The sequence below is a fragment of the Lithobates pipiens genome, unplaced genomic scaffold (genome assembly GCF_037356315.1).
Source record: "Lithobates pipiens isolate NorthernLeopardFrog02 unplaced genomic scaffold, aLitPip1_a1.2 Scaffold_18, whole genome shotgun sequence".
Lineage (NCBI taxonomy): Eukaryota > Metazoa > Chordata > Amphibia > Anura > Ranidae > Lithobates > Lithobates pipiens.
Genome location: NW_027507758.1, coordinates 484,484,526 through 484,508,790, shown reverse-complemented (window position 1 = coordinate 484,508,790; position 24,265 = coordinate 484,484,526). Strand labels below are relative to the sequence as shown.

Here is a 24,265-nt window from a genome sequence, read left to right as displayed (position 1 = left end):
AGGAAACTAGGTGGGGGTAAAAATCATGTGAAGCTGCAATATTGCTGCATTTCCATTAAAGTATATGGGGCACAAAATCTTGCTGCGTCGCATTAAAGTACCACCTGTACCGTCTCCAAAGTTGCATAGCAGTCACGTTGTATTGATATGAATGGGCACCACTGAAATCAATGTGATTTCCATTGACATGCGATTCTGTGCAAACCAAGTCACATTTGAAATTGCAGGCCTTACAGAACACTGGGAGCCAACTCCCACCCTAACCAGTTGACATCATTGATGTACACGTGTACTAGCACACACAATTCGGAAGTACGTAGTCTTGAGATCACGCTACTCAAATGTGAATGGTGTAGCAGTATGCCCATTTAATCACCATGCTCAGATGTAGGTACAGGCCGCTGTAAAGCAGAACTGAAGGCTAAACGTTAAAAATGGTGAACAGGCAGGTTTTTATTGCAGATGAGACATTCAATGGGGTTGATTTACTAAAAGAAGATAGATTGTGCACCCAAGAGCTTAGTATATGTGGTAAAGCTCTGCTTACCTCTATCATCCAATCGTGTGCAAGCAAATTTTTGTCTTCCTTAAAGTGATTATAAAGTCTAGTTTTTTTTTTAAATAACAAATGTGTCATACTTACCTCCTGCATTTGGATTTGCACAGAGCAGCCTGGATCCCTCTTTGCTGCTCCTGGCCCCTCCCTCCTGTCAAGTGCCCCCACAGCCCAGCAGCTTGCTATGGGGGCACCCGAGCCAAGCTGAAGCTCCGTGTGTCCATTCAGACACACAGCTGTCATTCGGCCCCCACCCCCCCTCTCCCCTGATTGGGTAACTGAGCCAATGGCGCCAAGGCAGTGCCTAAGCCAATCAGCAGGAGAGACCCAGATGGCCGCGGGAATCATGGACATCAATGGAGAGAGATAGGGCTCAGGGTAAGTGTTAGGGAGTGCTGGGGCAGCTGCTACACACAGAAGGATTTTTATCCTAATGCATAGAATGCAAAAGGATAAAAAAACTTTTGCCTTTAGAACTCCTTTAACCTCCCTGGTGGTAATCCCAAATGTGGCTTGGGGTGAATTTTCATTACCAAAAGCGGTAACCCCAAGCCACACTCGGGATTGCATTGCAGTATCCTGGGAAAGTTACTTACCTTGTCCCCAGGATCCTGCGATGTCCTCCCGCTGTGTCCTCGGGCTGAGTACTCTGCCCGATTCATCACTGTGCCGGGCTTCATTCCCTGCAAGTGTCTCGAAGCAGGTGCCAAATTGAAAAAGTACAAAAAACAAAACTGTACACTGTAATTTTACAGATTACATAATTGTATGAAATCATTTTACCTCCCTTTTGTCCCTAATGCTTTGTCCAGTGTCCTGCATGCAGTTTTATTTTATATATACTGTTCTTTCTGCCTGGAAACTTGAGAATGTCTATGGCAACCAAAAAGTGTCCATTTACTTAAAAAGTGATTTTATACCAGCTAGAAAACAGCGATAGTAAATTAGAATCACTTGCAGACTTGAGCGACAGCAATTCGTGGGGAAATTCATCATCAAACACTGAAAGTAATAATCTTGGGAGCCGCACTGCCAAAAATTTTGCAGGCAATTTGTCAGGGCAATGGCTGGTGTTGGCGCTTCAATCATCACGGCACAATGTCGCCTGTCACCAGATGCAAATTGTCACTCGCCAGTGGCCAGTGACAGTGTCCCTGTTGTTCCAGAGTGAGGACGGGCAGTGAGAGATGATGTCATCTCTCTGCTGCCTGCACCTGCACAGTAATGGCAGTCTTCTTTTAGATGCAGAAATGCAGCGATGCAGGGGGGTGGTGAGAGACACTGGCATCTCCAGCTTTCAAATTTAGTGGGGGCGTATGGGGGGACTGGGAAAAAAAGTAGGGGGGCCAACTATAAAATGCAATTTTATATATATAAATATATATATATATATATATATAAATATATATATATATATATATATATATATATATATATATATATATACACACACACACATAAATACACAGTGTCTTGAAAAAGAATTGGTGGTTGCAGCCAGGTGGAGGGGAGTACAGGGTGGATCAAGCCAGGTAGAGGGGAGGACAGAGTGATAGCAGCCAGATGAAAGGGAGGACAGAGTGAGAGCAGGCAGATGGAAGGGAGGACGGAGTGGGAACAGCCATGGATAAGGTCTTGTATCTCTATGGAAGCCTGCATAACCCCACCCCCGCCACACCTGGAGGTAAGTTCTTACCTTGGGGGATATACAGTAGAATAAGATCACTGGCACATTCTCCCTGGCTCCCTCCCCCTGACAGCCTTGTGGTCCCTCTTCTCCTCTCACGGTCCTCCTCTCCCCTCCTCCCACTCTGCATGTTGGGGGCTGCAGTGCACTTTCAGGGAATCATCCTGAGCCTGCTGGTATCCGGGACTACATGTCCCATAATCCAATAGGAGCGGGCATTGCCTGGTGAATGAGAGCTGCTCGGCTCAAGGAGGAGAAGGAGGGGTGGAAATCCCCCACAGCTTTGGCTCTGCCTGTGTCCCTTCACAGAGCCAGTCAGTTTCGGCGCCGCTGCCCTGTGTTCTGATGGGGGATCGGCATCACCACAGCCGCCTCACTATTTTATGGGGGGGGGCAATTGACCTGTTGCCCCGCGGATCCTCCCCTGCCTGGAAGGGGACTGGTTTCTATGCACCAGATTGTGCACTCTCCAATTTTAATAAATCTACCCCATGGTGCCATCTGAGCTGCAGGGAGTCTAGTGATATTTGTTAGCTTTTCTCCATTCCTGTCTCTTTTAGTATTGTTTCCAGATATATCCAAAAGTGACCAGACAATGCAACAAGAACCTAAGTATTCAAATCCTTTTTGTTGTTATCCCAGGAACAACCCTACAAGATCCTCAATGTGAATTTGCCTATGAGGACAGACCCCACAAGCAGGACATTTTATCATATAAACATGTGCAAAGTACCATAAAAGGCCATCAAGGCATTAGAAAGAGCTGAGCCCCACTGCAGTTTTTGCCTTACAGTCAGAGAAATATACATGGAGACAAAAGCTGAATGAACAAGACATGAATTCTTCTGATTGCCTATTTGTTCCATAGCCATGGCTAATTACAAACTTTGATTGAGCTATTCAGTATACAGATGATTATATGATCCAGATCTTGTATGTCTGCCTGCTCCAAGTTGATAAAGAAGAACATTAGTTCAGGCCGACAATCATCACAAGATTCACAATTCATGGGTGATATATTCTGGATATCAAATGCAAAATGTCAGAAGGAAAAGCTTGTTTTTGATTTCAATTTTTTCATAACAGTGTTATTGTGTGACATAATATAAGCTGAAAGGGTAACTCCACTTTTGTGGGGGAAAAAAATAAAGAAAAAATAACATGGCGCATATGATTATTTTAATCATACTAATCATTTTGTATTTGAATGTTATTAAAAATCACCTTTCCTTTTCAATCTGCAGCCAATGAAATTTTTTGAGAATGCATTGCAATATGGCTACATGGGGTTGTTCTGTACACAGAATGTGTACTGACCACTCCCCAGAAACATAATTTCCTGCTTGTGTGATTGGCTCACCAATTTTCACAGTAGTCTGCCTAAGATACAAGTCAGATTTCAGGCATCCCTTGCAACAAAAATGTCATTTGTTTGAGAGATACTTTCAATAGAAACCCATCTAAAGGGATGCAGACCCAACAGATTTCTTCATTAGTGCCCTGTAGCTCCACACCTGACAATTAATTATCAAACCCCTCCCATTAGACCCACTCAGAACAGAGGCACAGAGAAATACACATGGATTTCTACAGAATATCAAAAGGTAGGAATCTGCAACAAAGTTTGTTATAATCCATGTACATAGATCACCCAGAGGGGAATGTTTTTTCTCAACAAATGTGGAGTTACGCTTGAACAATTTCAGGGAAGAAAACCAGGAAATCCCGGGTAACAGAGAAAATCCGAGCCACATGAACTATTTCACGGTGATATATATATGCACTTTATTTCCAACCCAGAGGATAATATGGTTTAGTGGAGTCTACCTTTAAAGAGGAAGTAAACCCTGATGAGTTTACTTCCTCTTTCATTCCCTGCAAAGGTAAAGCATAATGGACTACTATGCATCGCATAGTAGACCATTATGTGTCACTTACCTGACACAGGAGCCAGCGAAGTCACCGCTGTCCCCTGACGGCGCATCCATCTTCTCAGTGGGTCTCGCTGCTCCGCCGCTGTCATTTGGCGAAGCCGCAATGACGTCACTCCCGCGCATGCGCACGGGAGCCGCCAATCGCGGCATATCGCCGTTGACCGCGGCGCGCTCAGTGTGCCTGCGCGCCGCTGTCTGTGCCTGTCTTTCAGCAAATATTTCCTAAACCGTGTAGGTTTAGGAGATATTTCTTGGACCTACAGGTAAGCCTTAATCCAGGCTTACCTGTAGGTCAAAGTGTGTTGTAAGGGTTTACAACCACTTTAAGACCTCCGCCAAAACACTGAATAGCCCTACTATAATTGTGATATGGTCTTGGAAAGTCTTTGACTCTCAGAGATATTATTTTGTAGGAAAAGGATTCTGTGTTTGTGCTGTTTCAAAACATTTGGATTTGGACTGCAAGAGACTCTAGATAGATTGATGGAGGATTGCTGGAGGTGTGGTTTTTACAGATTGAACTAGTTTAAGATTCTCAAAGGCAGAGACTTCAACTCCCAGCAACACTGTGGTGGAGAGGAGGAGGAGTGTTGCAATGTTCCCAGGGCTGAGGAGAGAAAAGCAGAAGGACTAGTAGAGAAACTGAGGCTGCGACACCCTGGATTTTGGCTAAGCCTGCTGCCTGATTAAAAAGAGACACTACCTTGAGCACTCTACCATAACAGTTGGGCCCCAAAGAGCTGGCCAGCAGAAGAAGTAGGGTTGCATATTACTGACTGCTAAACTGTGTTACACACACACATCCCTCCTTGTTAGGGTAGCTTAGTACAGGGTTCAGGAGGGGTTGGTTTCTATAACAAATATTGTTTCTGCCTCATTGTCTGCAGCCCCAAAGTATGATCAGTTCTAGCAACCATCGCCAGCGTCTGATTTACATGGTGCAGGAATACCTAGGGGCAAGGTCAGACTTGGACACCTTTCCCACCGCAAATCCTCTGGCTTACTGAGTCTTGAGGATGGATCACTGGCCAGAGCTTGCACAGTATGCAATTGAGCTACTGGCCTGTCCTGCATCCAGTGTTCTTTCGGAATGCACCTTCACTGCTCCTGGTGGCTTTGTAACCGATCACAGGGTGTGCCTGTCTACCGACTCGGTTGATCGACTGACCTTCATAAAGATGAATCAGTCTTGGATCACCACCAGCTACCAAGCACCTGAAGCTGATGTAACTGAATAATTTTTTTTGAAATGTCATATCCCTTCAAGACTGCCTATGCTGATGGTGAGTGACTGTCCTGTTATGTTGACTGACTATCCTCTTCCTCCTCAATGATCCTTCTGATATCTTGGAAGAACATTTTTGGTTCTCGGTGATGCCACCAGCCCAATTTTTCAGCCCCTGTTTAACAGGGGCCTACAATTAGAGTGCAATGCTTTGCAGGAGGGCTCATTCCTGCACTCCAACTAGAGTATATGGGAGAGGTTGCAGTGTCGTGGCACCAGCACCAGTGCCTAAGGCCCAATTTTTCAGCCTGTTTAACAGGGGCATGTAATAAAATTTTTGATGCAATCCTTTGCAGCAGGGCTCATTCCTCCACTCCTACTAGAGCATATGGGAGTGGTTGCAGTGTCGTGGCACCAGCACCAGTGGCTAAGGCCAAATTTTCAGGCCCTGTTTAACAGGGGCATGTAATTACAATTATTGATGCAATGCTTTGCAGCAGGGCTCATTCCTGCACTCCAACTAGAGTATGTGGGAGAGGTTGCAGTGTTGTGGCACCAGCAAGCAGTGCCTAAGGCCCAAATTTTCAGCCTCTGTTTAACAGGGGCATGTAATTACAATTCTTGATATAATATTTCACAGCAGGGCCTGTTCCTGCGCCCACCGAGAGTAACTGTAAGGACTTATAGTGTTGTGGCACCAGCACCACCCCACAACCACTAAAGGCCCAATTTTTCTACCACTGTTCAACAATCGCATGTAATTACAATTCTTTATATAATCGTTCACAGCAGGGCGCTCCAGCAAGAGTCACTTTGAGGGCTTACACCTTAGGCCCCCATTTCTGCAGAGCATATAGGGCAGGTCCCTACTTTCAAACATCCAACTTACAAACGTCTCCTACTTGCAAACGGAAGGAGACAACAGGAAGGGAGATGAAAAAAGACGGACGGACAAAAAAATTATACTTATAACCCTTCCCTATGTTTTCCAAAAATCTTAAAAATAGATTTTTTGACTGGAGCTACACTTTTAAAATGTACCAGTTCAAAATTACAAACAGATTCCACTTAACACAACAAACCTACACAGTCCCTGTCTTGTTTGCACTGCCTGTATACTGCTGTTCTTAGTATATAGGGCCTGGGGGCCCCACGCTTTTCCTTTTTTTAATTTGGGTACTGGGTTCCCCTTAATACCCGTACAAGACCCAAAGGGGCTGGCAATGGGCAGGGGGGCTACCCATGCCATTTTTCTAAATGATTTTCATCCGTATTGCCGGAACCAGATATTACATTAAAACTGCAAGCAGTTTTAAATGACTTTTTTTCCGTTAAATGTAATTTTGTCCAGGGACTGTTCTAAACACGGAAAACACGTGTCAATTCACAGGCATACTATAGACACCCCCCAGGCACCATATTTAAAGGATTCTTTTTTTTTTCACTTTAATCGTCATTAAAATCAGTGCTCCCGAAAAAACTGCCATTTAAAAAAAAAAATTAGGCATTGACCCATGTCCCCTGGGGCAGGAGCCGGGACACCAAACCCTTTTTAGGACAATATCTTGCATATTAGCCATTAAAACTAGCACTTTTTATTTCGAACGTCCGAGTCCCATAGACTTTAATGGGGTTCTAAAGTTCGCACAAATTTTCGGTCCGTTCGAAAGTTCTGGTGCGAACCGAACCGGGGGGTGTTCGGCTCATCCCTAGTCAGTGTGTATGGCACTGTTCACAGAGTGGTGGGCACAAGAACAGGAGACCCAACATATGAAGTGGCTGCTTCAAGGGTAAGAGCTTCATTACTTATACAGATCTGTCTTAATAAAATACAATTATCCAGAAATAGTCACCATTTTTAATTCAGTTGTATATTTTAAATTTTGTGCATTGCAAACCTATATAACAATAGACATTTGTTATTTTACATAGGCATATAATGTGCAATATACACATAATTCCTAGAAAGTGTAACTGTGAATTGGGTGGATGTGTATATACAAGCTGGATGACATGTTTGACAAGGATGACAAGAGGCTTCTAGAAGAAGCTGGATGCTCCGAGCTCATAGCTCATAGCCTTGTCTTCTCATCTGGTCCTCTATCCTTCCGGTAAAGTCTCTTCCGGTGTGTGTTCCACGCTGGCTAGCTTGGCTTCCCGGGGCTTCTCCAGGCTCCCGAGCAGGCCATCTTCCTCTCCCAGCAGCTGGAACACCTCACAGCGGTCCTCCAGGTCAGATCAAGGAGTAATCTACACCTACATACTCCGCACCAGATGAGCGCTTTTATCTTATAGCTCTTCTGAGTGTTTTTTATCCATTGTTTTAAAGATTTTAACCAGGATACTACACTTAGCTGGCGCTTCTTTCCCTTTGTTCTTTTTTCCCATTATAAGAGGTTAGTGGAGATCAATGCTGTTACCCCTTTACAAATGCCCCCACTACTTCTACAGACTGCTGGGATCTGAGGGGTGCACCAGGGCCTTAAGGGCCAAATGTCGCCCTTGGGACACAGGTTGGTCGGGGGGGGGGGGGGGGGGGGGTCCACATGCTAACATGAAACAACTCCTTTAGTAAATCAGCCTGACAATTCACATTTGCAGTTCTCACCTTCTCTGTACCATTCTCGGTGTCAGCATCATTCCTGCGCTGGGTGAAGATAATGTTAAACACAGCGTGGGAGCGACTGCTTGTCTCATTCATGTTTGTGGCGGCTACGGTTCTGTTTGTGAGGAAGAAAATGCTTTAGTAAACAGAAAATAAACAGCAGTAAACTAAAGCTTTGGACTCACAAACATGTTACATTCAAACATAAATGTTTTTGAAGAGAGATCATAACCATTAAACAGACAAAATAAATAATTCAAGAACGAAAATGCACATGAATAATGATCAGTGATGAAAAAAAAAGAACAAACACTTGAGAATTTCAGGAGACATCTTTTTTAAAGTCTCTTTATTGAACGCAAACAATTATGTAGAACATGAATCCTTGATAGTGGATTCCTTACCATAGCCCCATTATTTGTTTTTTTGTACAGCCGTGCTGGCCGTATCTGATATTCTAGCACCTCACGGTGCAATCATCACAAGAGAGACACAATTGATTTTTTTTTTCTTAGGCATAAACCCTTCACAATTACAATAACGGTGAGCACAGCAATGGCCCTTTTTCTTTTTTATAGGCTGAAACATTGGGGGTTGTTTACGAAGGGCAGATCCACTTTGCACTATAAGTGCAAACTACATGTGCAAAGTGCACTTGGAATTTCAGTTGCTGTAGATTTAAGGGGGACTTGCAAGGAAAATAAAAAACAAAATTTTAGCTTTCACATGATTGGATAATAAAATCAGCAGAGCTTCCACTCATTTCAGATCTACCTCTCAGATTTACAGTGACTGCACTTCCAAGTGCACTTTGCACTTGTAGTTTGCACTTGTAGTGCAAAGTGGATTTGCCTTTCGTAAATAACCACCATTGCGTAACTTACAGCTCGGTTTGGACTAAATGACAATATGCGATTTGTTTTTTGTTTTCAAAAAAGTTTGGATACATTCACAAGAGATGTAAATGCTTCTTGTCTACATTTGTTTGCTGTAATCTTATTTATACTTTGATTATTTGCTGACAAGACACTCTGGATGTATTTTCCTGTTTTCAGAATGCATCTTTGTGAATGCACATTTGTCTGCATATACTCCATAAAAAAGTATAATAGGAACATATGTTCCAGGTGACAATTTGTATTTGATATTTCTTGAATATACCATGCATTGAAAAATGTGGTCAACTCTTCATTGTCCTTTATTGTGGGTATAGAGTGTACACTTTTGGTTCCAATTTGTGAATGGACATTTGCGTATTGCTGTAAATGTAAAAGCTTGCTTTAGGTTCTTTCTATTTGATTAATGTATGTAATTCGGCTGTCCATAGATGTCAAGGATTATATAAGATTTGAATACATTTTACAGATGCAAGATATAAAGACATATCTCATGCTCTTAGGGTCGTTTCACACAGCGCGGATCAATGCTGATCCGCCCCGTGGATTTCCGCTTGCTCTGCGGGTATCGCCAGAGCAATCTCTGCTGAGCAGGCAGAGGACAGGTCCGTCTCTGCACACTGCGCAGGGACGGACCTGTCACAGCGCCGTTCTCCCCTATGGGAGATCGGGTGACAACGGACCGCAGTGTCCGCCGTCACCCGATCCGATGACGGATGGAAAAATTGCTTTTTCCTCCGTCACACTTTTTTGAATCGGAGCGGCTCGGATGTCAGCGGGCATGTCACCACTGATATCCGACGCTCCATAGACCTCTATGGAGCACCCGTTCAGGTCTGCCTGAAAAATTAACAGGCGGACCTGAACGGATCGTCTGTATGAAAGGGGCCTTAAACTGTTGATTTATCATAGATATGAGTAAGTCTACTAGAGCTGATAGTAGAAAAGGGAACAGAATGAAATGCAGGTAGGCAGATGAGAGCATGTAGGAAGCAGCATCCATGCATAGCTCCCAACTGTCCCTGATTTGGAGAAATGTCCCTCTGTCCCTCATTCCTCCTCATTTGTCCCTCATTTTGGTCTGACCTATATAGATGTATATAAAATGCACTTTTTAAATGTCAGATACCCCATGGCTTTCCTGTCTAGTGGACCCGATAAAAAAAGGGGGGTGGCTATATGCTTCGCGAAACGAGTCCCTTTCACCCCAACTACTGTTATAAAGGATAGGGAAGGTCGATATATTCTAGTGGTCGGGAAGATAGATGATAGCGTAGTCACCTTTCTCTCATATTATGCCCCTAACACGGGTCAATTATCTTTCTTCCGGGCAATGTTAAAAGTGGTGATGCCTCATGTCGCCGGCCAGGTTGTATTCGGGGGCGACAGTAATGCTTCCCTGGATCGGATCTTGGATAGGTCTAATCTGGGGAAGCCTGTTCTGAAACATACCCCAAAACATAGCTGCGAAATAGCTCGTTTAATACACAGTTATGACCTCATCGACCTCTGGCGTAATGTACATCCTTCGGTTAGGGATTATACGTTTTATTCTCCAGTGCATAAAACATATTCCCGTATAGATCATTTGTTTACTTTGTCCCCTTTGTTCCCCCATGTCTTGGAGTCTAGTATTATCCCTGTAGCGTGGTCTGACCACTCTATGGTCCAGGTGGTCCTGAGGGGCTTATGGGCCGGACCGTGCTCGACCGCGTGGAGATTAAACGAATCTTTATTGAATGACCCACTCATTGCTGACGAAATAGAAAAAACTTTACGTCACTACTTTCAGGACAACCCCTGTGAAGACACTTCTCCCTCTATAGTGTGGGCGGCCCATAAGGCCACTGTTCGGGGCAAGCTGATACAAATATCTGCCAGAACCAAACGGGAGAGAGACCGGCTGATTCAGCAGCAAGAAAAGGAGCTGTTAGACATAACTCAGGCACAAAAAGCCAACCCGCAATTAGATCTTAGGAGCCAGATCGACGCAGCACGTTTGGCTTTAAATTTGAGCCTCACAACCAGAGCGGACAAGTATGTCAGATGGAATAGGCATCGCTACTATTCTCTCGGAGACAAACCTAACACCCTACTAGCTAGGAGGCTCAATCCAAGACCCTTTAATCCAGCACCCCCTAAATTGAGACTTACAAATGGCCACGCATCCCAAAACCCTCAGCTCATTGTGCAGGAATTCTACACATTTTATTCTCAGTTGTACGATTCTCCCAATGATCTTAATATACAAGAGGCCGAAGCATTTTTGCGGGATTTACCGCTCCCCACGTTATCGGGAGAACATGCAGCGATAATGGAGTCAGAGTTTACAGAGAGGGAAATAGCGGCGGCCATCAAATCCCTGCGTCCGTCTAAATCGCCGGGCCCTGACGGCCTCTCGGGCCACTATTACCGTAAATATAGTGAGATCCTGACTCCTTACCTCTGCTCTTACTACAATGAGCTACGCAGGGGTTGCCCTTTGCCTCCACACGAGAATAGGGCTTACATCCATGTAATTCCCAAGCCAAACAAGGACCACGGTGATTGTACTAACTATCGGCCCATTTCTTTAATTAACGTGGACCTCAAATTAATGACCAAGATAATGGCTACACGTTTAAATGGGTTCCTAGCACACTATATTCACCCGGACCAGTCTGGGTTTGTCCCTACTAGACAAGCCCCAGATCAGACCAGACGGGTCATTGATCTTATCTCTGCATTGAACTCGGGTTGGGATGGAGGGGGACAGAGAGGAGCACTACTGGTCTCTCTTGACCTGCATAAGGCGTTTGATTCCTTGTCCTGGAATTACTTGTTTTTTATTTTGGGTAAATATGGATTCGGACCGAGTTTCTTGACTACGCTTAAAATGATTTATGACACCCCTACGGCGAATCTAATGATCAAAGGGCACCAGTCACCAAATATACATATACGCAGAGGGACCCGCCAAGGGTGCCCCCTGTCTCCCCTATTGTTTATTTTAGCTTTGGAGCCATTAGCTATTAAAATCCGGGCACATCCAGATATATTGGGTGTCACAAGTGGCGGACGGGAACATAAATGCGCCTTGTTCGCAGACGATATCTTATTGCTCCTCTCCTCCCCAGTCACCTCTTTACCTAATTTGCACAAGGTATTGCAACATTTTACAAAATTTACAGGGTTAAAAGTAAACCACTCCAAATCTCAGGCACTTAATGTGTCCCTACAACCGCATATTGTCCGTGCTCTACGGAGCTCTTTTCCATTCCAATGGCAAGACAAGACCTTACCATACTTAGGTATCACACTGACCCCTACTCTCACGTCATTGTATAAACATAATTTTCCCCCTCTGTTCAAAAGAATTTCTGCTGATCTTACACGATGGTCGAATAACTCTCCGTCATGGTTTGGCAGGTTGTGCTCCATTAAGATGACAGTCTTACCTAAAGTACTTTACCTGTTCCGGTCCCTACCTATCTCTGTTGATAGGCGAGAACTTCAGAGGTTCCAGAGTAAACTGTTGGACTTTATATGGGAGCACGGAAGGCCTAGGGTGAATAGACAGACGATGTATACACCAAAGGTGGGGGGTGGCTTGGGTATGCCGGATTTGATTAAATATCACCAGGCGGCACTAATTTCACAATTAATTCGGTTCCATACTAATCGAGACAGGCCGCTCTGGATGCAGCTAGAATCCTCTCAATTTCCAGGAAAAGAAATTAGTCACTTAATGTGGATGAGAGCTAAGGACCGGCCCACGGTGATGTGTCCGACCTTGTCCTTCTCTCTAAATTTGTGGGATAGGCTAACTACAACCCATAACTTCAGATCCGGACATGCCCCGCTAGCCCCTTTCCTTAACAACCCGGTGTTCGCCCCGGGTCTTCGCCCCCAAGAGTTTTCATGGTGGACCAACAAGGGTTTACTTCGGATAGCCGACTTGTGTGACCATAAGGGGGCTCTGTCGCGAGCGTCCCTGCAAGAAAAGTATCAGCTTCCGAGGACAGAATTCTATCGCTATACTCAAATAGCGCACTTTTTGGCGTCACTGAGTCGTACTTCTGCACTCACCACATACACCCCGATGGAAACTATTTGTAGGACGTACGACGGCCTCACGGGTCACATATCTCGGCTATACAATATTTTGTTCCCCCCTTCTCAGAAATTGCCATACATGGAGAGATGGGAAGGAGATATGCACGTCACTTTGACGATGGAGGAGTGGAACAAAGTAATACGAAGTGCATCAAAATCTTTCATTAACACATCTTTGATTGAAGCAAACTATAAGGTGTTGATGAGGTGGTATATGGTTCCGGCCCGTCTGGCCACCTTCGCTCCTGGGGCGTCTCCGCGGTGTTTTAGGGGCTGTAATGCGGATGGTACAATGTACCATATATGGTGGTCGTGCCCGAAGGTGCGACGGTTTTGGATACGCACATACAATTTTATATATTCTTTGACCCGAGTGAACCTCCGCAAATCGCCCCTGCACGCGCTGCTGGGACGCCCCGTAGAAGGGGCTTCAAAGCCAATGAGCAGGCTAATAACTTTTATCTTTGTGGCAGCGAGGATCTCCATAGCTAAATCGTGGAAATCACCAATTGTTCCGTTTTACTTACTTAAAGCAAAATTGTCCTGGATAATGGTGAATGAACGCTTATCGGCAATACTTGCTGACAGAATGGCTTGGTTTAATAGAGTGTGGGAACCTTGGATTAGAGATCTGGTAACTGAGTAAAGGGAGTCCTTCTGATGTAGGGCTGGGGGGTGGTCCCCGGGAACTGGAGTGCATCCTTCTTCTTCTTCTTCTTCTTCTTCCTCTTCTTTTTCCTTCTTTCCTCTTCTTGCTTTTTATTTCTTACTTCTTTATCCTTTCTTACTATAGCTATTTTCGTTCAAATGAGTGCACTTGAAAACACAAGTGCCCGTACCCCCTCTTCCTTCTTATTTTTTTTCTTTTATTGTCATATATTTAGGAGGTACTGTGGCACTGAAGCCAAAAAAAGGGAGGATTGGATAACGGGGGCTCAGATACTGCTCTGGACCCCAATTAGGAGCAAGATGCGGGATAACTACTTGGAGGGGTTGGGTCTGTAACCCTTTGAATTACCCTTGCTGCTTTACACATGTACAACTGTTTCTTTCCTCCTCCCTTTTTTATAGTTGCATTATTCCGTATTATTTTCTTGTGCTTTTATGCATCGACAATGTCAGATACTGATTTTGTAATTTCTTTTGTTGAAAATTGAATAAAAATATTGTAAAAAAAAAAAAAAAAAAAAATGCACTTTTTATCTATCAAAAAGTGTTTTTCAGCCCTAAACCTTTCATCTGATTTCTAAACTGCTGCATTTGTAAATTCCAAAAGCCAATATAAAGGAATAGTAGTGGTTAAGAAAAAAGCACTTGTGGGTTTAACCAATCTTGTTTTTTTGTACAATTCTCCTTTAAGGAGGCGTGGCCAGGGGTGGGTCCTATGCCTGCATACTTTTGCTGATAGGTGTCCCTCATTCCCATCTCAAAAAGTTGGGAGGTATGTCCATGGTAGGGCCCTTCCTCCACAGGCCCAGGAGCAGGTTTGCTGATTAAATAGGTACATTGTATACAGAAAAGAATGGCTGCAACAAAATCTTGGCCCGGGCACAGAAACTCTGCAGAATTATTTTGTTTTCACTGCTTGCAAGGTAGTGAGAATGCTCTGTTATGATCTCTGATAAGCATTCATTGTCTGATTTACAGAAATGTCATGCTGAGAGGTCATTGTTGTATTAATATGTGCAATAATAACCCTATACAGTGTTACAGTGTTATTTTATACAGCTAAGCTTAGCGCCTGCCATTCCACCATCCAATAAGACTCTCTGAGTGGTCAGTATAGGCACTTTTACTGGAGAAGGACTGTCCTTTGATGGAGCTTAGTCATGAGGTCAGGGAAAGTCCAACCCCAATAACAAAGTGAAATGAAATCCATTAGGGATACCAAAGAAGCTTTTCTAGCTGGTAAAGATAATATCAGGTAACTTCTGGTGCAATGAAGCTGCAACTGCATAAACACCTCAGCAATATGATAATTTGTCACAGCCCAGTCACTATTAGTGGCAGCTTGGCCTGCAAGTAAATGATATATATATATATGTATATATATATATATATATATATATATATATATATATATATATATACTGTATAATATATATGAAGAAAAGTGATGTGTGAAAAAAATGTATTATGCTGAATGCTATCACTACTATTATGTAATAAATAATTGCATACAGCTCTTTATTAAAGTAGTATTTCAAGCTTAACAAACCAAGCACTATAAAATATACATTACTCAGTAAACTATTTATTACAATTTATATCCAAGCACTTGCAGTTTACAACTTTTAATGCTGCTGGCCCTTGCTTAATTCTGGCCTTTATAGGAAAGACTTATCTGTGGATAGTACAGTCTATTAGCTTTAAAAGAGGAGGCGGGAGGAGGAGCCTTGCTTTGTGCACTAGTGTGAGGTCATGTTGGAACAGGTAGGGGCCATCCCCAAACTGTTGCCACAAAGTTGGGAGCATTAAATTGTACAAAATATTTTGGTATGCTGACACCTTAAGGGTTGGATCTAAGGGGGATCTGGATCTAAGGGGCCAAGCCCAACCCCTGAAAAACAACCCCACACCATAATTCCCCCTCCACCAAATGATTTGGACCAGTGCACAAATCAAGGTCCATAAAGACATGGATGAGTGAGTTTGAAGTGGAGGAACTTGATTGGCCTGAACCCCAAACTGATAGAACACCTTTGGGATGAATTATAGCAGAGACTGCAAGCCAGGCCTTCTCGTTCAACATCAGTATCTGAACTCACAAATGTGCTTCTGGAAGAATGGTCAAACATTCTCATAGACACACTCCTAAACCTTTTGGACAGCCTTCCCAGAGGAGTTGAAGCTGTTATAGCTGCAAAAGGTGGGTCAACTCAATATTGAACCCTACAGACTGAGACTGGGGTGCCATTAACATCCATACGCGTGTAAAGGCAGGCATCCTAATACTTTTGACAATATAGTGTATTTAAAATTATAAAAGTACATTAAATCTAACTACCTAATGATAATAGTAATGAACATACCTGGCTTTGTTACCGGAATCCATCAGGTCTTGGATGTCACGATATGAAGTTACAGCTAGCTTTGACAAATCCTCAACATATGGTCCCAGTAGGGGGTGTTCACGGACACGAAGGTTCCCTTTATTCTTTGGATTAAGAAGGTCTCTGACCCGCTCACAGTATATCTCCATGTAACTTACCTAAAGACACAGAATAACACATAATTATACATGCATGGTTGGGAAGGTCAAAAGACTAGCATGCTATGCAGTCTGTAAAGAAGTGGTGAGATTCGGGGTTGGCAAAATGCACCTTTTTGTCATGACTGATCCAATGTTCACTTCTCTCTTAACAAAAAACAAATAAATAACCACCCCGACAACATAAATCCTTTTGAGGTATGTGTTGTAATATGTTGGGCAACATATATGTTGTAATATGTTGGTAGATTTATGTGGGATTTATATTATTATATATATTATATATGTATGTGTGTACACATACAGTACAAGATTGACCAGGCCAGATTTCAGTTGACTGAGTGACTTGTCTGAGCCCACTCATTTACACATATCAAAGGGGACTTGTTGACCAAAAGGTTGCTAAGGTGGTATCTGTTAATCTAATTTCGCATATTGAAAGAAACTTGTTGATGTTAATATACAAGAATGCCAATTAGGGCAGTTTATGACTACAGCTGTTCATGGCTAGGGGTCATCTTCTGTCACTCTGAAAGACACATGGAGATCAAAGCATTTAATGGAAAGGGCCAATCAAATTGCTCAGCCATTCAGTGTGTTGCGGATATAAAATGGCGTTCAGTCGTGTCTCAGTGTGTGGTTATGAGTGCACCAAGGTCTAGGAAACATGGGTCTCTGAATATTTACTAGCGTTGTCGTAATTATACTCTGTTGGATTGTGTCATCTGTTGCGAGACTTTGTTCTGTGTTGGAAGTCAATAAAGTGCATCTCTCTGGAAGAATTGGGTTTCTGTGGAAGAGTACTTATAATAACTACTAATTAATTATATACCCATACCATATATTATATAACTACAGTATGAAACCCAGTCTTAAAGTGTGAGTAAATTCCCATGCATGACTTTTACCCATAGGTAAGCCTATAGAAAGGCAGGACCAGTATAGGTGCAGTAAATATCTCCTAAATGTGCACTATTCAGGAGATATCTACTTTTGAAGCAGCATGCACTCCAAAGGAACGGTATATGGAGTGATGTTATCATGGCTCTGGCCACGATGCACAGCTGGAGTCCGCAAACCCGTAAGGAAGATCTGGTGAAAATAGAAGCACCTTCAGCGGTGACAGCATGCCGCTGAAGGGCTTCATTCAAAGGTGAGTTTCACATAAGGGGCTAGTATGCAATGTATACTAGCCCATTATGGCTTTACTTGCAGGATTAAAAAAAAGAAGCAAAAACCACTTTAAGGAAAAGGAAGAAGGGACAGATCTCTGTTGGTATTTTGCTCTCTATATTTTTTTCTACTATGATAATAATGAACCTAATTTCTTGTTCTGGTGTCAAAGGGATAGGAAATGAGTAGTAATCTCCCCAGTGGGGGCACAGACAGCAACAAAAATCTTGGACCACAAATAAAAAAATGTTTGGTTGTGAGCTCAACATCAAACACAGGTTATCTAGAGATACAATTGCTCTGCACTGCTTAAAGAGAATCTTCGGTCTGGGAAAAAAAATTAAAAGTCATCAGCTACAAATACTGTCACCGGCACCACCATTTTAAGTGTGGGAAGCTGTTTTTGACCTCCAGCAGCTTCACAGTCGGCTCAACACTGCACATGTGCAAATTGTGCTACTCTTTCTGAATAGAACCATAGCCTCCTGGGACATGTGGCGTGCCCCAGGAGGTTGCGGATGGGGGTCCAAACTTCTGCTCAGTTTGCCTAGGTGAGCCATATGAAAGTGGAATCAGCTACCTGTCAAAACTAGGTACCCTCCAAATTTGGTAGAGGAGGAGGGTGGAGGAAAAGTGACACTTCCATTTTTAGGTGAAGTTCCACTTTAACCTCCCTGGCGGTATGATTAGTTCTGATTTTAGGTGCTGAAAGCGGTACAATTATTTTGCATGGAAATTTGGCGGTTTATATTGTAGGCCTGCAATTCTTAGGAATAACTCTCTTAAATCTGTTCAAACCAGAGTCTAGCAGACACCCCGGGTATGATAAAATTTATAATATAATAAATAATAATAAAAATGATTCAATAATGTAATCAAATCCAAAAACACTGAAATTTGCTCATTTGCAGAATTGTCGCTGTCATTTGATTTAGTGTTTGATGACGAATTTCCCCACAAATCGCTACCGCTCAATTCTGCAAGTGATTCTAATTTATTATCGCTATTTTCTAGTTGGTCTAAAATCACTTTTGACAAAAAGGGACAGTTTTTGGTTGCTATGGGCAATCTCCAGATTCCAGGCAGAAAAAACAGTATTTATAATATAAAAGTGCATGCAGGGCACTGGACAGACCACTAGGGACAAAGGGGGTGTATAATTTTTTTTATACAGTACTGTAATCTGTCTTGTGTGTTTTTACTTTTTTGAATTTGGCACCGATCTCCGCTCCCGTGCGCCATAATGTCGCAGGGAACAAAGCTCGGCGGCACTCGGGCACTGTATTAATTGAGCGGAGGACAGTTTGCTCACACAGCGTGGAGGACATCGCTGGATCCAGGGGACAAGGTAAGTAAGTCTCCCTGTGTCCTCCCTGTATCCAGCAATGCGATCCCGAGTCTGGCTCGGGGTTACCGCTTATGGTACTGAAGCCCAAGCCAGACTCGGGATCACCACCAGGGAGGTCAACCATATCTTTATTTCTGGTACCAACATAACCACTAATATAATTTTTCTTAGCTTGTGTGTTTCACTGCTCCATCATTACTTCTGACCAGTTCTCTATCACTGACCAATTCTAAGGACCTCAGTTCTACAGGAAATATGGTCACTAAAATTGACCTACCTCCACAGAATAAGACATATTGTCATTCGATGTGTCATTGATACGGGAGAAGAGGTCTTCACAGAGCTGTAATAAAGATGAGAAGTATTTCATTTCACATGACAGCTGAAACATTTTACATCAGTAGCTTAAAACAAATGTCTTGGTCACCGAGTCTAAAAGTCACGGGCACTAAGTGGTTAACACTTTACAGACAGTGTAGGTTTAATTAATAATTTACAGACACAGAGTATATCTTGAATAATTCAAACACAGCGAGGAGTCAATGAATAATTCAGATATTGAGGGGTTAACTAGATTAAAAAGCAGCAAGGTAATCCCCCTTAAACAGTGAACTCTAGCAGAAACTCTTTATACCTATATGTCTTTTTTTCTAAATGTATTCAGGATGCAACAACAGGTTAATAATCATGAAGACAATAATGCGACTGAATACAATGACCAGACAAGACACCATCCAGACAACGACACATGTGGATCACATTAAGAAGAGGTCTGGTCACCTTACATTACCTTATACTTTCAATAAATGAGTTAACTAAAATATGTACAAACAAAAATGTTTTACCAGCATCAATCTTATTAAAAATATTTACATGGGTATATATATCTATATATAGATATATATAAATATGTCAATTCAAATTTATATTACCTCTCTTTTGTTAGGCTGTTTTTATACCAAATGATTCGTGTGGACCTTTGTCTGTTCTATCTAGTGGTGACTGCAACTAGTTGTGTTCATCCCTGGATATAACAACTAGGAATGGTATATTATTACTGATTACTTCCTATGGGTTGACATTGCCATGAAAAAATACTGTCAAATTCTACATACAGGCAGTCCCCGTGTTACAAACATCTGACTTGCGAACAACTCCTACTTACAAACGGAGACAGCGTGACGTCACTGCCGCCAGCTTGCGCTCTACGCTGGTCCTGGAAATCGCTGAGTAGCCATATTGCAGGACACATCCCACACTGCAGTACTACATATACTACACACCCCACAAAAAGGACTGCATGCCCAGAAGCCACTGGACCTGCATGCCCAGAAGCCCCTGGAACACCCCACATTGCACAGCCAGAAGCGCAAAGGTACTGTTCAAACTTACGAACAAATTTGACTTAAGAACAGACCTACAGTCCCTAGCTCATTCATAACGCAGGGACTGCCTGTGTATATATATATATATATATATATATATATATATATATATATATATATATATATATACTGTATATATATTTGTGTGAGTGTTAAAAGTAGCATGGATTGTTGCTATTGATTGGATGATTAAACAGAACTCAGCATCATTCTATACATTGTTAAGAGTGAATATACTCTGTTGCTTTGGTAAATCAACCTGCTTGAGGGTTTCTCTCCATTTTTTACCATTACAGAAAACATTAGAAACTATATTAACAATGCAACCAAATTCCCCTTTAATAATAGTCAAACTGCAGCACATGTCTATTCAGCCCATAGCTAGATAACTACCTCCTTAGATCTGGAATTCAAACTTAGGCCAGCCATACATGGTGCAAATTTCTTTCCTGCAACTGCAGGTATTGTATGTATCTAGGGTTAGAAAGTATTCATGCATGCTTCTCCTAAGTCCCACCATAATACTCCTCTAAGATCTGAGACACGCAGTTAGTGCTGCCTGCTACCAATGTATTCAGAAATGACAAATGCACCATGTCTGTCAGCACAGGTAGCGCCAAGAGTTCCCACCATAATGCAGAATATTTAGGGCATTGCTGGAATTGGCTATGAAAAATGATCAGATCTCTGCAAGCACACACATGTACATAAGCATACATAAAGACATAAAAATAACGACATTGTTACCTGTGGTATGATTCCTTGCTGACTTGGCTCCTGTTTTCCCATCATCGTGTATGATTTACCAGCTCCTGTCTGTCCATAGGCAAAGATGCAGACGTTGTACCCCTCAAAAGCATGCAGCAACATCTCCTCCCCGATATCAAGGTATACCTGTCTCTGTCCAGCAAACTGACTGTCTTCATCCTATTGAGTGATAAAACTATATGACAACATTCTACATGCTGCAACTAACTTTATTTTATTCCATAGTAATAAGAGCTCTATCGCTTTTACCTCAAGGACCCTAACATACATGTGAGTGTAAATATTTAAATTTACTGTATAAATCGTTAGGATCATTGTCTTTTGTAGAATGACATCTAACCTTAAGCTTGTTACACAACAAAATCTGACCATACAATTTTTATACAATTTTTACAATTGATTTGTAACTAAACAGGAAAACCCCCTAAACTAGTGTTTGGTCACACCAGTCAAGCGTGTAAAAGGACCTTTCACTTAATGCTTAATTTCCGCAATTTGCATCTCAGTTGTGAATGTGGGTTAAGCAAAATTAACAGATTTCTACATTAATATAATTTGAATGCATTAATCACATTTGTAATATTTGAGAATTAAGTGAATGGGGCTTAAGGAGTTTTCTGTTTGTTGTTGGTTTCATAAGTAATCACTGGTCTATTGTAATGTACACTGGGCTTTGAGGTCAAATGGCACTGGTCATCACCAAAGCAAGCAGTTAATTGGTTCTGTGGTGCCATATGTCCGCTATATTTTACTCCATTTCTCTGTAGAACTTGTACATACATTGTATCCTTCAATTCCTTAACGGCACTATTGTTAAAAATAAAGATGAAAATAAAAAGATAAAAATTAAATTAAATATTAACTTTTCATTAAATTAAATATTTACTTTGTACATATTTCTCCTTACTATATTGCACCTTTTAGGAGATTTTTACTATATACGATGCCGCCGACCTCATCAGGGCATGCGCACTGAAGTAACAACCCACTCGCGCTGTTTCTTCAGGGCCCATGCCGTGACTGGCGGCACCTACGTGCATGATGTACGGTAATTGTGATTCTGGAAAATCACAGCGCCGGAGCCTGTGAACCCGGAAGTAACTCCAGGAAACCTGTCGGCCATGTGAGTGATGTGCGATGCATACTAGCTCATTATGCTAAATTATAACATATATTACATATACAATAATTATATAGGCTTTGCTTTTATGTTTACAGTACCATCTCTTACAAATGTGCAACTGTTATTAATTGTGTAATACTAATATACTATATGCATTAAATAATGGGGGTTAAAAGAAAAATATAGAGCTATTGCCACTTATTCTGCTGAGATGTTTGCTACTTACTGAAGTATGTGACCAGTAGGAATAGTCAAAGCTGAAACTTTTGGGAGTTTCCTTTGGTTGCTTAGGGTTGATAATAGCTGAAGACAAAAGCAAAGATAATCATAAATAATTTGTGATCACCTACATCTTTCATCATCTCATCTTTCTTTTTCTGCAGATGGCCAAGTGGGATTTGTATATGGACACATTAGCGTGGATAATTACAGCCATACATGTCATAATTAATCGAAACACCAAACCAATGGGGCCATCCGCAATCTGGAACCCAACACAATGATGAGGTGTACTGGGGATGACCATTTTCTTCTTGTTGCTACAGAAAACTTGTAGCCATTAGTCATGCATACTTTCCATTATGTGATCATCAAAAACAGTGAACAAAATATATCACACAAAGTTATTTAGGTCATGTATGGCCACCAGAGATTTAGGAGACCACTGAGCAGAAACTAACCATGTGATCTAGCCATTTAAGCAAGTTCTGCTAGAAATCGGTTTATCAGAGTTGGAAGCACATGACCACAAAATAATATTTACCCCAAGTGGAGTGGATATCGATCATATATGTTTAAAAGAGTTTAATGCTCCCTCCAATTTATCCATGTTAAATAAAATGTTTCACAAACCTGAGCAATTCAGTACAAGAACATTATGCAAAAAATACACAATCAGATGTTGTTTGCATAGGAAACGTCATTGTAAACTATTCAATAGACCAAGCAGATGAATGTATATGTCAGATGTCCACTTTACTATTGAAGTTAAGCTTGGTTCCAACTCTTCTTGAAGCTTTTTTTAATAAATATCGTTGCATCCCCAACTTTTTCCTATTGTCGTATACCCAATTGTTTTGCACTATCTATATGCTGAGACAGTTTCCCAACCTGTAAGATTCTTAAACATAATTTCCTGAACACTGGATGTGCTTGGCATGTGTCCAAGGTTCCAACAGTTGTTAAAGGATCCCTAAATCTAAGCACTAAAGTCTCATATAAGCTTTCATATTTTAATGAGGGCCCGTTCACACCAGAATGCATTTCCCGCACTGCGTTCAAAACCAATGTATTTACGATCTGTAACAGGTGTCAATATTAATGAAGGTACAAAATATAATGGATGGGACTTTGTAGGCACTAAAGTAACTTTACAAACATAAACTTGCAAAAAGTTTATTATACATCACATTAAAAACAGGTACAAAGATTAAGAATATTTAAATCCCCAGTACCAATGTATTCAAAAATACAATGTGGTTAGACATATCTTTATACTAGTTGGTTAATATATTGTCTTTCGTAGAACCTACCCTTTTGCTCTAACACCCTGAAGAAGACAATGAAAGTTGAAATGTGTCAGTGTGCAATTCCACACTTATGATCCCAGTGTGGCCTTGGGGTATTTATGTATCTACACATGTGACCAATTTGTACAGGGGATTTACATGTTTTTAATTTGTACCTGTTTTTAATGTGATGTATAAAACAATTTTTGCATTTTGTGGTTACTTTTTTGCCTACAATGTCCCATCCATTATATTTTGTACTTTCATTCTTCTTAGGGATGTGGCACCATCTACATTGGGCATTTACTATTTGTCTGATGTAATTTTCTCAGGTGTCATTATTAATTCTTGATTAATTCTTGATACCCCAAACAGGAGGCAAATACAGTGCTTTTGCCAGCGCCTAATGGCATGGTACAGAAGTACCATGCGATCAGGTTGCAATAAGTTTCCATAAGTAGTGCACTACTTTTGGTGCTGTGTGGTGTGATTTCAGCCTATTCAAAATGAATGGGCTGAAATCATACTGCACAGAACTGCATATAAATCACACAGGAATGTTCAAGGCATTCCTCTGTGACTCCTGAAAGCCCTGAAAGCTGGAATCCAGAGCAAACATGTGCAGTCATTGATAGAGAGTATGCATGTAAACAGAAACTGGCTGCAAAAAGACTGTAGTAAAGGGGTCTCATACTGGTGGCCCTCTAGCTGTTGCAGAACTACAATTCCCATGAGGCATTGCAAGGCTGAC

General features: G+C 41.9%; 1 protein-coding gene across 13 annotated transcripts in view; it reads right to left on the bottom strand.

Annotated features, from left to right (window-relative positions):
* Positions 1 to 24,265, bottom strand: part of KIF1A (kinesin family member 1A) — a 220,684-nt gene that overhangs the window by 124,136 nt on the left and 72,283 nt on the right. For all 13 annotated transcript variants that reach the window (XM_077488465.1, XM_077488466.1, XM_077488468.1 and 10 more), the window contains exons 3-7: positions 22,233 to 22,309; positions 20,863 to 21,042; positions 19,008 to 19,073; positions 16,031 to 16,209; positions 8,011 to 8,122 (exon numbers count right to left, since the gene is read on the bottom strand). In XM_077488465.1, the coding sequence (XP_077344591.1) occupies positions 8,011 to 8,122; positions 16,031 to 16,209; positions 19,008 to 19,073; positions 20,863 to 21,042; positions 22,233 to 22,309 (614 nt within the window). The remainder of the gene's footprint in view (positions 1 to 8,010; positions 8,123 to 16,030; positions 16,210 to 19,007; positions 19,074 to 20,862; positions 21,043 to 22,232; positions 22,310 to 24,265) is intronic.